This window comes from Diadema setosum, chromosome 10, assembly GCF_964275005.1.
Source record: "Diadema setosum chromosome 10, eeDiaSeto1, whole genome shotgun sequence".
Classification (NCBI taxonomy): Eukaryota; Metazoa; Echinodermata; class Echinoidea; order Diadematoida; family Diadematidae; genus Diadema; species Diadema setosum.
Window position 1 is genome coordinate 36,052,748 of NC_092694.1, and position 18,575 is coordinate 36,071,322.

The following is an 18,575-nucleotide window of genomic DNA, read 5'->3' on the forward strand; positions in this document are numbered from 1 at the left end:
AAAGATAAGTGATATTAAACATCTGTTAACATATGTTAAAGGTAGATTGTGCAGAAATATCATTAATACAGCAAAATCAATCAAATGAGGTTTCCTGCAACAATGCACTTGCCGTAGGGTCACAAGATGAGTTGACATAATGAGTGCAAACAAAACCCCTAATTTGTGCATTTCTTTTTGATGGGGGCTTTTTCAGATTTTCTTTTCATCTTCCTCTTTCTCCTAAAATCTTTTCCAGGTGCAAAAGTGAGATTGTAAGTCAAACAATATTTTCGAGTAGAGCACGTGTATGGGATATTGGAACTGAGTAAACATGAAGATGATGGTCTAAAAACATCAAGAGGGAAAAACAACAACAAAGAAGCAAATATCACATTACTGAATCACATTGTGATATGTAGAGGTGATAACACTGTTGATTCAAGCATGACCCCTATCGTACCCCTCTGATTGTTCAGATTTGTGTGTGTGTGTGTGTGTGTGTGTGTGTGTGTGTGTGTGTGTGTGTGTGTTAAATTAATGTAAGAAGTAAAAGTGTTAAAGTAATGTATGAGTAGTTTGAGGGTTGGTTTGAGTAGTTTGAGGGTAGTTTGAGGGTTGGGTATGGTGGAAAGGTGGGAATGAGGGTGGTTTGTGTTATTGTTGTTGTCATTGTTCTTTTTGATATATAATAGAAATTTCATTTCCTGTTTTTTTTTTTAGTGTTTGGCTAAATTGCTCACAATTGCATATATGAATTCTGCTTGTTTGTTTTGTAGTTAAAAAGGAATGATCGGATAATTCATTCTATTTCTTCTCTTCTGTTTGATTTCTGCCTTAAAATGAATTGAATGATTATTCTTGTTTTATCGATTATGGATTATGTCTCATAACTTGAGGAATATCTACATGATTTATGACAGATGTTATGTAGAATGTGTGTATTTTTTTTTTTTGAATTGTTATATTCTCAAAGGAAATGGAATTAATAAAAAGATCACTGAAAACAAAAAAAAAGCCTGTAAAATGAATCACCTAATGCAGAAGTCCATTCATAACTAAATCCACTGCACACCCATGCAAAATGCTTTCTTCTTTATTTGTATGTCTGTACATTTGATTCTTGAAGCTCTCAATGTAAGCAAATCTGTCAGACAATACTACTCTCTTTACTACTCGACCCCTTTCCCCAAAAGCCGACGGTTTTGCACGATTACCTGCACTTTCAGGGTCCCTCGTCCCCCCTATCAAACATTCGCCGCCGACAAACAGAGCATGCACACACATCAGGTGAGTCTGTTTTCTGGAGGACACAGAAACACGGCTAAAAGCTCGCAGCCACGAAAGTGGGCTACTGATGGGTCGCGGAGAGCGAGTTCGAGGTGTGCGGACGGCGCATACTCACGCGCCATCTTCCTTCTTTAAAAGCCAGTATGCACCTGTCAATTTGCATGTGAATTGATAGGCAACCATTCTCAGCTGCCAGAGGAAACACCAGCTAGAATTTCTACCAAATGGAAGAGAGCCCGGCGAATAGGAAAGAGAGAAAGGAGAAGAAGAAATAAGAAAGGAAGATGACGCCGTTCCTGTATTTTGCGTAAACTTTGCAATTTGCGTGCCACCCAGGTAAGGCAGCCAGTCTAAACAGGGCAGTTAGCTGAAATGAGACACGGCGCGGCTGATCGGGACTGGGAATGACCGGAGCATGGACATACGAAGCCCAGCATCAATTCCGATGGTTCTGTAATTCACAATTGATTTCAAAACAAAATCGAAGAACACACGGGCCCTCGGGCTCGCCGGGGTTTCAATAAATCCCCGAGATTCGGGCAGAAAGAGAAACAGGAATGAAGTGGAAGCATAATGTCTCTCACTATAACCTGCAGTATCTCCACTTTCTGTCAGAGGCTATACTTTACTACTCGGATAAAATACAGTTGAACCAGAGACATCACAGTATCCATTTACTATCCATCTCACTCAATTAAGCAGCCATCTCTCTCTCTTTTTTTCTGACTTGAAAGCAACTCAGGAGATCAAATACTTGAAATAATTCTTTTCAATGTCTTTTTTTCAGCTTTCACAACCTTTGCATTCTGATCAAAATTCATTTAGTGAAATGTTCTTGCAGTCATAAAGTTCAGTTCTGACATATGTTATCTTTTTTTAATTCAATAGCATGGTATAGGGACGATGCAAAGATGAATATAATCATTGCTGTTACAATCTGTCTATCCACTTATCTATTTGCATCTTGTTCTCTTTTGCCTTTACATTTGAATTTGTATCTAATCCCTGAAAAAAAAAAAATGAATATATATATCAATCCACAGCTTATCCCTGTATGTCAATGTGGTCCATGTAACATATTGTTTTTCTGGGTCTATGGAATTCAGCACCTGCTGTCTAAACAGGGTCAAATTCAGTGGTTTGTCCTAAATTGACCCATGCCTTTCTACCGTGCAGAAATTCACTTGTGATTATTCAAGATTTTCAAAACACACCCTCCATTGCATTGCTGGGTATGTGTATTAGCATCTCAAAACAATGATGAATGTTGATACTCCCAGGAATAAAGAGGGGAGGGGTGGAGTAAGGGTGGGGCGGGGGGGGGGGGTGGGGGTGGGGGGTTAGGGTGGTGGGAAAGCGGGATGAACTGTGTAGTGAGAGCTGGCTCAAGGGCAAGGTACATTAAATTGAACTAATGCAGTTTGCACTTGGATACGGTGTCAACGGACGATAGGCTTGCCGAGCCGGGAGCGTAATGTGCGAGTGCGTTGCAGAGCGGGCAGATCTCCTCCTCTCCTGGACGAACAGGTGAATGGGAGATTTATTTTTTTTTTTCACTTTTTACCAGAGTGTATCCTAACACACTTTTCAGAGGCCAGTTCCATCATGGTAGCCTTGATCTAAAGAGAGATTTAGGTTTGGTTATGCTGAGTTTTCTCGCTCAATCTACCCCACTTCATGGCCAAATGTTCAGCTGCTGTCTGTTCTTTGTGCTATTTATACCACAATGTTAACCTGTTGAAGATGAGTCCCAAGAAAACATCGGGCACGTGTCTATGGGAAATGTGTGTTATGGCAAAATCAGTCCGTCCTCAATGGATTAAGACTGCCTCATACAAGTTCCTATTCAACCTTATTTATACATGAAAGAAATTGACAAACTTCTGGATGCCATGCATGTGACAGAGATTTAACTTTTACGACAGCTGTTCACTGGTCATGACTTTATTTCACTAGTCAGAATATGATATTTAACCTGCTGAGGACGAGTCCTGAGTATACTCGGGCAAGTGTCTAATGGGAAATGCGTGTTGTAGCAAAATCGAGCCCATCCTCAATGGGTTACAATACCCACTGGCTCAAATTTTCCACAAGAACAAGTTTTTAGGCAGGATCTTATTGTTTCACAAACATGCATGCTGGCACAATGTCATTCTCCATCTAATGCGCCACTTAAACTGAAAATGATAAAAGACGATTATTCAAGGCCTTTGTCTAATGATATTAGATCAGCAACCTACATCCCTACAATGTTGTCAACACTTCCAAGATGAGTTCCTGCACAATCAATAGGCCTAAAACTGAGACCTGTTATTATACTTTAGAAGATGGTAAAATTATTGGAGATGATGTTAGATAGAAAATGGGACAACATCCCGATGATAAAAGATTCATAGACACAGGACACCATCAGAGTCAGATGAATGAAATTTGATATCCGTAAGGGAGGGATCTGACTCAAAAGAATTCTTGGGACACATTACTTATTAACAACATTCTCTTGGGGATAAGGGGAGGGCAAACTGTTAGCTGGCTTGTGAAAGTCTCATCTATCATCTTCTCAGATATCTTCTAATATCTTCTCATCTTGTCTGATATTTTTCCTTGAATTGCTTTCTGCCAAAGATTTTACAGCTGGATGTTGCAATGATCATCATTGTACATGCGATACACACACTAAGAATCTCTGTAAGAAGGTGTGGAAAGATGAATCCATACTGATCACAAAGTCTGAAAAACGAAGAGGAAGAAGAAGAAGACGAAAAAAATGCTGGCAGAAATTATGTATCACCTCATCACGTATAAATTGTTTCCTTTTCCCTGATGCCATATTTTTTCAGCGCTATCGGGAAAGCCGGATTTTCCCCACCGACCCCCCGGAAAAGAGTCAATGCGATGACCAACCATCCATTTGGAGAGGAAAGGCCCCAATAAAAATCGATGACATGAAAATTAATATGGCACGAGTTGCATGCACTACACATCATGGACAGAATACGACTAATGATTCTCCATGATGCAAAGTTGTCCACAATTGTCACAATTTCCTTGTTAGTTGATTACTTTGTTTATTTTGTTTGCTAAGGAGGGAGATGTTATAATGATTAACAAAGCAGAGAGCAGGGGGCTGTGGAGGAGGGAACTGTACTAGTATAAATGGCTGCTTTATGGTGGTGAGTTCAGATGAACTCAATGAATATAATGTAATAATAATAGTTAAAATACAATAGTTCTTTTTTTCTGTCTCAAGGGTATCAACAGACAGCTTACATTCTTGGCACCTAAATGTCTTCATGAAAAGTACAAATAAAGTGGTGTTAGCCTTCACATCCATTAAAAAACTATTCTACTGCTGAAGATTTGAAGGAGATGCGAGTTATCATGCCATTTAAAATCAACTTATCCCAAAGAATAGTAGAGAAAAAACGACATATTGACACAAGGGAGCAAATGCACTTCATGAGAAAAGCATACCCATCTCAAAGGAAACTGACATTGTATGGAAAACCTGCAATGTTCTTCTGTAAAGTTGTCCACTTAAAGTCACTTTTCAGTTTTCATTCTCAAGATTTAATAGTTAGCAGATGTTATATTTCATATAATTCTGGATCCAGCTTACGGAAGACAGTGCATAGGAAAACATTGTATTTCACTGAGCATTGTAAGCAGTAAACCATGAAGGTGGGAAGTAAACCATGGAATGAATGGGGTATAACATGCTTGAAAACATAATAGGAGATGCAAATTTGTCTATTTACTGATCTAGTGTCTTCTTTAGTAGTAATAACAACCTTGTTGCATCCCTATCAGGTGGAATCCACAGATATATTTATTATGGTTATACACTGAAAGAAACTCGGCTTAAAATAACAGAGTTTTTTTTAGAGAAGGCAGCAGAAATAGAAATGCAAAGCAGCAAAGCTGGTGAATGCAGATTAAAGAAGTAGTCAAAAACCATCACTGGGCTCCATCTTCTTCCATGTCATACCATTTCCCTTGAGAAGTAAATGTTACTTGGCTGCCTGCCAAGAGCAGCAAAGACGGTCGGGGGAATGGCGCCCAATTCCTAATGTGATTCATTTCGGAATGTGCTTCAATTGCCTTTGTATCCCGAGCAAAAACAGGAAAGCACAACATTTGCCCGGTTTATTGCCGTTTTGAAGAGAAAGATAAGAGATATATCGGGGAAAGATGAAAATATGAGAGAAAGAGAGAGAGAGATTAACCGTGAAAAAAAGAAAGAGAGAGAGAGATTAACCATGAAAAAAAAGAAAGAAAGAGAAATGAAAAAGTACATGCATATAGTATGTATGTGTGTGTATACTGATATTGGGGGGGGGGGGCGGATAGGAAGACAGGGGCATAATGTATCCACATGCAATAACATTAAACGCAAGTTTAGGAGGCAAAATGCAAATGAGAGAAGAGAGAAAGAGAGAGATCAGAGGAGAAAGAAAGTTTGTGGTTAAAAGAAATTGTGTATGTCTATGGCTTCTCACAATTTCCGTGATAATCATATTTTCTTATTCAATACACATTCATATGTCTGCCCGCAGAAATGTCACGTTTGCATGCACATCCACTGCGGCAAGCCAGAACAATATCCTTTGGACTACTAATTCCTGCAGACAAGTACCCCTTGGTACTGTCTGTTTCATAAAGTGGCTCAACAGAATTAGTATTTATAAGCTAAACTGGGACAAAGAAAAACAACAAAACCCCATACAATTTATAAAATATGATACGAAAAAATATATATAATGCCTACGCTGACGTCTCGCGTATTGAATATTTGGTCACCTGATTGATTCACCGTTCTAAATATTCCACTTGTGCTCAGCATCGAGTTTTGCTCAGCAGGTGGTAGCATTGAGCATTGTATCAATATCCATGCCAACATATGTCTTCCCTTTAACCAATCCAGTCCCAAAAATCATTATACTGTAATTTGTTGCTGTCCCTAAAAAAAAGGACATTTTTTGCAATGTAGAAATATTTGCACACTTCTTGCGTAATGAAACTAGCGCAAAAAAAAAAAGTACAGTTTCTTCATTTTGTATGTAATACTGTTTGTATTATCTAGAATTAAAAATATGCAGAATTCATCTTACCTGACAGAGTACAAAAAATTACTCGCGCAAAAATGATCTGTTTGGTACCATTTTTATTACTGGTAATTGTTAGTGTCACCTTAGGAAGAGTATAGGCAGAATTCCTTTCATTACAGCTGTTTGTTGTTCATACACTATTGTGGGATTAAATGTAGTGTTTAAAGTTAAATACAATATTCTAATGTTGTCATGACGGGACTTCATCCATTTATTAGTTTTATACTGAGCTGTATGATGACTGTCAAAATGCACAGAAAAGCCCTCCACCATACAAAAGCTTTGAGAATCATCCCATCATTACCAAAAGCTTTACGAACTAATGTTATAATTTGCTGTGTGATTTATTCATACACTGCTGTCCAAGGGATACATGGAATAGGGTATATCCAGTTGTTCACAGACTTTAACATTTTGAAGTCCAGCCCTATTTGTTTTTCAACTGGTTCGTATTTACAGAATATCAAAAACTCATAGTCAAAACTTGAAATGATGACAAATAGTGCATTAAAGGCACATCGAGACTGACAGGTCTTCTGTTCCAAATTTAAAATGGAACATACTATATCTACTGCTCTTACCTAAAACAAACACACACAAGCACACACACATAAAAAACACAAAAACAACAAACACACACACAGACTTTCAAGTATGTGTAAAAAAGCAAACACATCAACTCATACACACACACACATAAGCACAACTATTGTACAAAAATATGATGTATGTCAGATAGGCTTATCCAAAAATTAAAATTCTGATGCAATTCACATCATAGAGGCACAAAGTATCATACAGGGTATATGGAGGATGTTTTTGAAGTTGTTTGCAAGCTGCAAAGTACATGTAAGAAACTAGAAATGTCGCTACGGCGACTGGTGTATGCCTCCGCCATAATACATGGTTCTCCTAATAGGTCTATAGTACAATGTCTTGACAATGTGTGATGACAGTTTCACACAATTGGCAAAATATTAAAATGACAGGTTTGCCACAAATGTGCTGAATGTTCACTTTCCTAGAACTAGGTTCAATTGGATGAATGATTAAAACGTCAGAGTGCAGGTATTTGGGGGAACTGATGATTTTCACTTGACTTTTGACCCTTTTACAAGTTTATGCATTGAGTAATTTTCAAGGTATTGAGAAAAAGTATAATTTCAGTATCAAATGGTAAAATAGTATTATCGAAACCTGGCCTTTGACCTTTGACCCCACAGTTCCAAAGAGTTAGGTAGAACATGCATAAATATGTAAGTTTCATGACAATACCTTGAGTTATTTTTGAGATATGGAGGAAAAAGTGCAATTTAGCACTTTCACTTGACCTTTGACCATTTGACCTTTGGGCAAGAAACTTCCCACAGAATATATATTGGGTTATACATGCATACATCAAGTTTTAAAAAAAATCCTTCAGGCATTGCATAAATATAAGGAAAGTAGTTATATTTTGAGGAGTTGACCTTGACCTTTGACCCCTGACCTTTGACCCATGACCCCCAACTTCCCTAGATAATCACTGCCCATCGGTACAAGCATATATACTAAGTTCCATGAAGATACCTTGAACCATTTGCGAGATATGGAGAAAAACATGAAATTTCAATTTTTTTTTCACAAAATAACCTGTGACCTTTGACCTTTGACCCTGTGACCCTAAAATCCACACAAAGTATTATCCCCCAAGGATATACCCTCATACCAAGTTTGATGCAAAACCACCACACGGTTCTTGAGATATCGACAAAAACAAAACGGGACGGACGGACGGACGGACGGACAACCCGAAAACATAATGCCTCCGGCCACTTCGTTGGCGGAGGCATAAAAAGAAGCACACACAATTGACGTCTGAGATGGTGAAGATATGTGAGAGAGATATCTGCCAAATTCACACGCTCATAAAGCGCTCCAAAGTTAGCTGTGAAAGGATACATCTTACTTCATTCCAGAACAGTACAAGGGGAATGAAGAGAAGCAGACAAAAGGATTGGGGAGCGAGAAGAACACACAAACTAGAATTAACCAAAAGAGGAGTAAAGAAGACCAGAGGAAAAGAGCGACACCAAGAAGAAAGGAGGAAGAAGGAGGAAGTGGTAGGAAGGTGGTAGAAGTTGCCATGGCAACATATGGCAGAAAGAGTGGTCTTACCTTGTTGGTTTCCCGTTTTGACCTCCACTTCCTTGAGGACGAGGTACTGAGGTAGAGTGAGTCGGGCGCGACTCGGCAGGTGTTTGTCCCTGATCCTGAGGATGGGGCCGCGCACGGGGCAGTCGCCCATGTGGGTCTGACCACAATCCTCACACCCTGTTGGAAGAGAGATGAGATTAGAGAGAAGGAAATCCATCAACATAAGCATCGATAACTGAGGAACTTGCTGATATGCTTCCTAGGTAAATTGTTCAATGAACATTCACATCAACTTGAATTGAAAGGAATTATGATGACTGTTTTTATGTGGCCATTGAAAAAGGAAGAAATGAATGCTTGTCTGGATATGAGCATGGGACTACCAGCTGTAAGTCCCTACTAGGTAAGAAGGTTAAAAGTGCATTGCCTATAAAGGATAGAGCTGCTGTTGCTCTATTAAGGGGATGTGAACCAAGGACCTTGTCATTGGAAGTCCACAGTCTTAACCCCTGTGGCACTGCAGCTTTAAACTATTAAATGCAGCTGTTAAAAAAACAAAACAAAACAAAACAAAACAAAACAAAACAAAACAAAACAAAACAAAACAAAACAAAACAAAACAAAACAAAACAAAACAAAACAAAACAAAACAAAATTCACCTGCTTGTCACGGGTTAAATTACTATTCTCTGTCCACAGCTACATTGTACATGTATAGTCACATTCAGTGACTGCTTCACTTACCAGAATTTACATCAGGACAAAGAAGAGTTTGAAACAAACAAACAAACAAACAAATATGGAACCTAAAAATGCCATAAGGGAATCTGCCATGCTGGTGACACAACTTACAGCTGAAATCTCATGAAGATGTGAATGGGGCATACTAAGATCCTTCTGTATGCAGTGTTCACACAGTGTGAGTTGGCTTGCCTTCTGACATTTGGTGGCCTATCATCTGATAAAAGCAACAGGTCTGATTACTCACTGCGGGTGTTGACTCACATACAATGTATGTGTCACAATCTACAAACGCGCGCACACACACACACACAGACAGACACACACAAACTAGACAGAGACAATTATTTTTATATAACAGGCCACTGGTGAGTTGGGGTATATCATCATTTGAGGGTTTTTTTTTTTTATAAAAACAAGAAGCACAACAATACTACAATTTGCTGTAAAAAAAAAAGACAGAACAAGAACAGTTCTTCGTTAGAAATGTAAGGCAAAAGCTGTACTTATCAATAACTACATTTCAATCTGCTCCTTGAACATGGCAGTGAATTATTGGCAGAGAGTCAGTGCTTTTTTATTAAAAACATAACATATGTCCCGAGTTTGATATTTTGCATCTTGGAACTTGAGGAAATTTTGAGAGAGGTTGAGTTTACAATCAAGAACCATATTAACAGAATAAGGAAAAAAAAGTATTATCCCATCTAAAAATAATAATTAGTGATACATTAACATTGCATTGAGTCATGGGAGGTAAATGTTATTACAAGTTGTTCATTGGGCAAATATCAGTTGAATAACAAAATCTGTGAAAATGCAAACACTTCAAAATATACCATAAATTTAGCATTTCTTCTTCTTTCTCTTCTTCTAAGTTTCTCCCTCTCTCAATCCTATTCTAGATATTTCTCCATCACTCTCTTTCTCTCTCTACCACTTTGATTTCTCTGTGCCATAACACTGAATGTTCTTCTGTAAACACAAAATTCTTTACACACCTCCATTCTGCTGTAACATTAAACAGAACAGGCTTTATCATAAAACCTGCTACGGGGTACGATTAAACCGCACGGCACACCACCGGATGACTAAGACGGAGAAGAAACTTCGCACTCACTCTATCTCTCCTTGAGAGAGAAAGACGGAGAAATGAAAAGGCCACATGGATACTGCAATCATAACAGATTTAGTTTGGGCTAGGTCCCTTGTCCTGTCTCCCTCGGTTGACATTGAGGAGACCAGGGTAGCTTGCTTGGCCCCTTTAACTCAATTCATAACTGGATTACCCCCTGCCCTGGGTTTCAAAATCTCGGCCAAGAGGTGTAGGTGGACGTAATGATGTAAACTCATCTTGTCGCACAGGAGGTAAATAGTTTTCTCCCTTCTCTTTTTTTCTTTCCTTCTCTCTCTCTCTCTTTAAAAAGGTATGTTTTATAAACAAAATGTAATTAGGGTAAATTACAATTCTTCGTGAAATAGTTCATGACGTGGAGGTACAGTCAGACCAAATCGTAAGTTGAATATGACTGGCACTTGGGAAGCTGTGTAAGTGATAGTATCAGTGAACTCGAGTCATCAACCAAAGGAGTCTTATGAGTCTTGAAGGAATAAGGTTACGGGCTACTATGAAGACGCTGAACCACGCACATTGCACACATATATACAAGTGAGAGAAAAATCTGTGTATACAGATTTACAAGGGGTAACTTCTTATAGCACATTGCACGTCATATTACATTCTGGTGCTAATTTATAGGTGTAAATTGTATATAAGCTTATCAAATATCAAAGGAAAACAGAAAGAAAAAAGAGGAGGTTGATTTCACTTCAGCTGGGAAGTTGAGAAATTTAAAGTGCAGTGAATAAATCCCTCATTGAAAATAGAGGAGTTTGCTTAATACACAAAATGGCATTGGGACAGTTTGTAATGATGTGCCCCGGCTGTTGCATCATTGTGGAATTTTGACTGCCACTTTCTAATGGCTGTAAACATTGCATCAAAAGGGAAAGTTGCTTATCATTGTTTAATATCCCACTAACAAGAGATGCTTTTTTTTTCAAAAATGTCAAAAGTGGTCACGACTGAGAAGAAATAGATCAAATATTTTAAAAAAATGTCACAGTCAGAGATTTCAGGACAAAATCATAGATGGAACCTCTCCACTTATTAATGTCACTTGTTCTACATTGTAGCTTTTAAAGTTGCTTGAATGATTACACTTGGAAGGTAGTAGGCTTTGTTTGCCACAGGTATTTTCACCTTAAAAATATGCTCGCATCGAAATGCCTCATAAGTATCTCACTGTATTTGGGATGTGTAGCTGCGTACCTCCACAAGCCCAACTTGCGCGACAGGAAGATTTCGAAGGTCAAAAGGGAGTGTCGTATCGGCTGTCACGTGAGCAAAATAACACACAAGAATCTGCAGCACTGGATTCTAGCGCGTGGAAAATGTTCAAGCGCACAAAAAACATGCAAGCACTGAAAAGTCGCAAGAGAACGTGTGACTTCTGTGGAAAATTCATAGGGGGGAAGCTCACATGACTTTGAGTCAATACTTGGCAAAGCTCCCAGCAAAAACTTCTCATAGCTTTGAAATTTTTGCTATTTCAGTTAACTGTAAAATGGCTCTTCAAAAAAGTGCTGTGACCTTTAAAAACATGAACAACTTCTTCAAAAATTATCTAACCCATTGGGTGTGCATTACAAAAGTATCTCAATTTGTAAATCTAGCCTATGAAGATAGAAAATTTCCTAGCAGTAGATTTCTTTTCCTCAACCAATTTTATTCACGATGAATTTGTTCTGTGCTCCAATTACCTCCGCATAGGAAGGAGGTTAAGTGATCATCGGCTTTGGTTTGTCTGTTTGCAAAATGACTCAAAAAGTTGTGAACGGATTCTACTGAAACTTGCAGGGAAAGTCAATAATGACACAAGAAACACATGATTAAATTTTGGTGGTGACCAGGGAATTTTTATGGATTTTTGAGGGATTTTTAAACTTTTGGCATACAAGGTCAGTGAACTTTAGGGGGTTTCAAGCTGCGTGTATCGGAGGTTTACAAATGCGCTCTGAAGCGCATGCTCTGCTCGGGCAAGGCGCTGCGCAACTGGAAGCTGATGACGTAAACGAAAGGCTTCTATTGGCGGAGGTCTGCGGTCTCTGTGTGCTTCTAGTTCTTTTTTTTTTTTATAAGAGAGACAGACAGACAGACATGTGGACAGGGACAAGAGAAAGCAATACAACTCTTCACAAATCCAAAATCTTATGAATTTTGGGTGCTCAGGTATGTGGGATGACAATTTATGGAACCTGCGTCGTAAGCCAACCAAGTTGGATGCCGTGCTAACATCATTAGGGATCTAAAAGTGCCACAAACTCTAGGCGGCAAAAAAAAAAATGTGCGTGGCGGCATCGAAATTATCAAAAACTTTGATCTAATCCCAAAATCTGTGGCATCTATCCCACACATTATGCCTTTTGTATTTTTGACTTCATTGTTTTTAAAGCTGAACAGAACCAGCCAGGGAGACGTCAAGTTTCACACAGGTTGCATGCAATGTAGCTGTGTCATAATCGTTAAAAACTTGGATCTGAATCCATATCTCTGACAAGTCTTACGTCAAACATTTTTCACCCTGCACTTTTCCCCCCGGGGGGGGGGGGGGGGGGGGGGGTACAACATTCATGCAACTACACAGTCTTTGCTCTCATACCAAAGTCATGTGTAACAGAGGACATTTCGGTCATGGGATAACTTGTAACCAAGGAGGTACCTCTGAACTTGTTAGACTTGTGACCAAAACAGCATTGCATCCCCCCCCCCCCCCCGAGTGTGAGCCCTGCTCTCGATGGCTAAGGACAACCCACAGACACAGACCATAACAAAGGACGAGCTTCGCCCCCCCCCCCCCCCCACGGCACAGTCGTGGTGACAAGGTCACATGTCAAATTGAGATCTCGTTAGATCCCCGGACTTTCGCAGGCTGCCACTCTCCAATCAACGCCAGATCACTGCCCAAGAGAGATTTGTCTGTCCATGCATCAACTTTTTGTCGAAAAAAAAAAAGTATTTCCGTGAGCCCTTGCTTGTAACCCGTCAATTGCTATTAATAGATCATCTCAATCAAATGTTGATCCCTCCCTTAAATGGTAGTAGCACTTATTTGTAACAGAAAATTGGGCTAACAGTTTAGAGAGCAACCCATGTCACAGAGCCTTTTCAGATTGGCAGTAGCACTTGTTCATAAGCGCGTTGATATAGATATCTTCAGAGCTAATTGAGTAACTTCTGCAAGTCCGAAAGCAAACCAATCAAGTCTTCAGTCAGACTTTGCATTCAGCGGCACACTCATTCCTGTGTTGAGAACACTCTGCAAGTCACAACATGCATCGGCTCTAAACACATTCTCCAAACATAATATGACATGAGAAAGTTTTGCAGTTATCAGTATTGAAAGCAGACAGATGTATTGCAGGAATCAATTGATTGACAGAGTAATGTATCACAATTTTTCTTTTGGCTAAAGAAGCGAACCTTCCATTACGCAGCTGCTGCCAGCTAGACAAAATTCCTGGAAAGTTTTCCTCGTCCATTCCTGAACAACATCTCTTTGGAGTATTAAGTTTCACTCTGGCCATCATGCTACAAAATCATCCTACATGTATAATAGTCTGAAGATGAAAGTGAAAATTTTCCAAATGACATATGGGCAAGTCAGAAGCAGAAAAGAAAGAAGGTGAAAGTCTCATCAAGCAGTCAAGTTACAACTGATTGTGGCAAAATTAACTTTTATCCAGTTGACATTCTACTCAGATGAATCTTTTCAGAGAGAAAAGAAAACGACACATAAAGCAAGGAAACAGAGATCACAGGGCCTAAGAGGGCATTATTTTTTCTTCTTCAGTTTAACCCATTGAGGACGGACTGATTTTGCTACGACACGCTCTTCCCATAGACACTCGCCCGAGTATACTCGGGACTCGTCCTCAACGGGTTAATAGTAATCACACTACTCCTACAGACATTATCAAATTTTGGTTTTGAATGGGTTTCAAATCCTAATATACATAATCCCACTAAAGTGGGCATGGTGAAGTGAAGAGAAATATAGCAAACAAATTTACAGAAACTAGATGCATACGATGTGCCATTTACACTGTAAAGAATGAATATTGGACTTCCAAAGTGTGATTGTCTTTCTATTTCTTCTTCTTTTTCTTATGCCTCATGTGACGTACTGTTTTCGGTGAGGTCTTTTTTATAACAGCCGATTGTGAAATGATAGGATGATGAAGAGTAAACGTTTGAACTACTTCTTTGGGCGGCTTCCAAGATAACCCACAACCAGGCATTAGCACTTGATGACTGTGCTTGACAGTAGACTAAAATGCGCACCACCAGAGGAGCTGTCGAGCACGTTAACGGGAGCCAAGAGTCGCGCAAGGTCAACGGGATGACAATGGGCCGCGGCGATGATGACGAGAACTCTCCGAGTTAACGATTCGTCATGATCTCCCCAATGACAATGGATGCTCGCTCGTCTTAGATCTTTCTTTTTTTTTTTTTTTTTTGGTTCTCTTTCTCTCGTGGCAGAGCCCTTCTTCTTTGCTTCTCGAAACCGATAATTGCAACCTTGCTTTCTTCCTGCCTCTCTACGCATGAAGCTCTTCCACGCATCCTGTCGCCTAGCAACGGGAACAATCTCTCCTTCCCGCTCATCTTGTTCTTCTTTGTTTCTCTACACGCGCATGCTGAATCCAAGGAAAAGCAGTAAGACTGTTTGAATTGTGTAGTGCAGACATGCAGACAACTGCAACGACAATGCTGCCCTTCAAAAAATGTTACTTAACTCTTTTTCTTTTTTTTTTGCGTTGCCAGATTAGGAAACATCCCTGTGATTCAGAGAGTTGTTTGAAAGCCTGCCCAGTAAACCTCCACTGGCTCGGCCATGCCAGTTTATTTTGGGACTCTGCCTTATACTGCCAAATCCCGAATCTGAACTTTAATTGTCCTACTGCCGGGGTGGGGCGCCTTATCTCTTCTGATCATCAGTATGTTAGCCTTTTTGTTAGCGTTAATTCTCTCTCTTATCCAAATATCTTTACACCTAGAATACTGACATCACATGAGCTATGTTGGCAGATGGATAGAAATGAGAAAAAGAGAGAGAATTAGACTGAAAGAGAAAAGACGAAAAAGAGAAATATATGTTATATTTATACACACGTTTTTAAGGAGAGATTAAGAGAGAGAGTGAGAGATAAATGCACAAAGGAGAAGACATATTAAAGGGATCGTATAGTTTTGGTTGAGACCTAATTTCAGATTTCTAATATTTTTTAGTGAGATATTGAGAAACCTCTTATGAGATATGAAAGAGCATGTAATTCTATGGAGAATTCGACATTTATTTGATGAAAATTGGTTTTGAAATGGCTGAGATATCCAAAAAAGAGCGATTCTGATAAAGTGTGGGACCCACACTTTATTACGATCGCTTTGTTTTACTTTGTTTTTGGATGTTTCGGTCATTCCAAACCCGATTTTCATCAAATAAACTTTGAATTCCTCTTAAAATGGTTTGCTCTGTACTATATCATGTGTTTTCTCGGTATCTCGCAAAAAGTTAAAAGCCCAATTCTCATCTCCACCAATACTGTACCATCCCTTTAAGACAGATATACATGTAGGAGATGGAGGGGGAGGTTTGGTAGAAAGAGTTATGTAAAGTAATAAAGCTATCCCTGACCACTTGCACTTGCTACAATATGAGAAGAGAATTTCAAACCAAACTTCAAGCCACAAGGACATGGCATCTTAAATGTATTTCATTATACGCCATACATCTGATTTTTGTGTGAATCGGGATTCCCGACAATCTCGCGAGTGGTTAAATTCGTGATTGGTGGAGTGCAGTAATGAACATAGAAATGTATGCGTGCAAGTCACATTCATTCTGGGATCAGGGTTTATATTTTCACATGTTTTTACATTTGTGTGTTACACCAAACTTTGCGAAATTTGCAAACATATAAACCTAGTGAAATATTCACATTATAGAATTTTTAACAACATATCTAAAAAATTGCACATGAACATTATCATCACCATCAGAATATGTGGTCCCATTTCTTTTAAGTTTTCATGTAAACCTGGCTTTCATATTCTTTATTACATGGACATATCTACCACCCACTGTGTGTATGTGTATGTGTTTGTGTGTGTGTACATGCAAGGAGGGGAGCAAGGTGTTCTTTTGAATACAGACAAGACATTTAATAGCGACATCATAAACTCCTGTGTTGACGATTCATCTCAGATGTGATAAGCATCTACGATGCAAAACATGCATCATGTGGTTGGCTGCTGAACTTAAATTCTCATTCCATATCTTCATGTTTATCTATTTTTTTTATTCCTCTATCTCTTTTACAATTTTTACTTTTAATATCTGTCATTGCAGGTTAAAGGAAACCCAAACCCAAAGAGAAATGCAGATTGAGAGAAAGCAGCAACACTAGTAGAACACATTAGTGAAAGTTTGAGGAAAATCGGACAATTGATGCAAAAGTTATGAATTTTTAAAGTTTTGGTGTTGGAACCGCTGGATGAGGAGACTACTAGAGGTGCGTCATGTGTGGACAACAATATAAAGAAAATATAAAGGGAATTACACAAAAATTCATTTTTCGTGAAAATTACATATTCCATCAACTTGATACTGACCTATGTTAAGGGTACCAATCATTCCCACTGCTTTCTGAAAGCGGTTTAGTCAAGTGCTCTTTCATTATGCGAGAAAAGTGAATTTTTGTGGAATTGCTTGAACATGATTAAAGGTATTTAAATATTATTATTATTATCATTATTATTACTATTATTTATAGGGCGCATTTCCCACAAGGCCCAAAGCGCTTACAATCAATTAAAAACAAAATATTGCTTGTTTTGGATATCTCAGCCATTTCAAAACCAATTTTCATCAAATAAACATTGCATTCCTCTTTTTATTACTACATGCTCTTTCATATTTCATAAGAGGTTTCTCGTTATCTCATCAAAAAAAAAAAAAAAAAAAACACACCCAAAAATAGAAACCTAAAGTCAGGTATCAACCAAAACGACATGTTGTATACTATCCCTTTAAGAGACTGTTGAAACTTTTATATCAACACTCACAGCTCAGTGGTAAAGCCAGAGGACTGAATACTTGTGGGAACATGCTTCCAATGCTCTAAAATAGATAAATAAGTATTACAGAAAACAGGTTGAAACTCTTGATGGAAGCTACCTGTGCACTGAGACAATGGACTTTATGCATTATTCGGGCGCATAGCTCTATGTTGTTTCATCAGGCTAGATCGCACACACTATTATTGTAGTCATTCATGCTATTTTTATCAAACCACAACACCATGAACACTTGTTTGAAACAAGACTGGAGGTCTGATGTTCATACACAAACACACACACACACACACACCAAAATTGATGGTTTTAAAAAGGTCAATTTTTGCAACGTGGTGCGTACATTGTACCACTTATGCCTGTGTGGACAAACACACACACACACAAATCACTTCAAACTTTCACAATCTGTATCAGGATGCAAAACCAAATCCACCTTGATTTTTTTTTTGAACCCTCCCATTAATTTGCCTCAGACTATGTTAGATTGATAGACTTTATACTATTTGTTACAAGTGCATGTATAATTATAGGTAAATATATTTTTTTTTTCCTGATTTGGGGTTTATTTCGAAGGAGTAATCTTTCCTGTAGTTAAAATCTTAAATGCAGAAGTATAAACCTCAAAGAAAATAATCTGTCTTACTTTTTATTACGACCTACATTCTTCTGGCCTAAGGATGCTCTCCCTTTTTCAACCATGAGGTAAAATAAGCAAAAGGGAAAAAACCTACAGAAATGTATTATGCAAACACTCAGCAGGAGCACTGATACTTTAAATAGTCATGAACAGAGGGTGCTCAATTAGCATACCAAGTTTTAGGATAATCTGAAAATCCCTTCATATTGATTACAATGGGATTTCAAATCCCACATGTGTCTGCGTGCACTCATGTGATGAAAAGCAGGTCAGCTCACTACAGATTGAAGGTTGTTTTTATTTTTTTTTAACTTCAGAGCCCACTTCTTTTCCCAGAAGTGATACACCTTGTATATTCTATTCATTTTCTAAAGCTGCTTTTAATACAGAACTTCCAGAAAATAAATCATACACTGTTTGAGAGCTTGGAATCTTTTGATTGCTTTCTGATCATTGGTTATATATTATTAAACCCATTTTTAAA

At 38.5% G+C, this 18,575-nt stretch overlaps 1 protein-coding gene across 4 annotated transcripts in view; it reads right to left on the minus strand.

Annotated features, from left to right (window-relative positions):
• Positions 1 to 18,575, minus strand: part of LOC140234138 (uncharacterized) — a 156,183-nt gene that overhangs the window by 66,128 nt on the left and 71,480 nt on the right. For 3 of the 4 annotated variants that reach the window (XM_072314210.1, XM_072314212.1, XM_072314211.1), the window contains one exon: positions 8,535 to 8,690. The exons of the other annotated variant lie outside the window; for it this stretch is intronic. In XM_072314210.1, the coding sequence (XP_072170311.1) occupies positions 8,535 to 8,690 (156 nt within the window). The remainder of the gene's footprint in view (positions 1 to 8,534; positions 8,691 to 18,575) is intronic. 4 annotated transcript variants of the gene reach the window in all.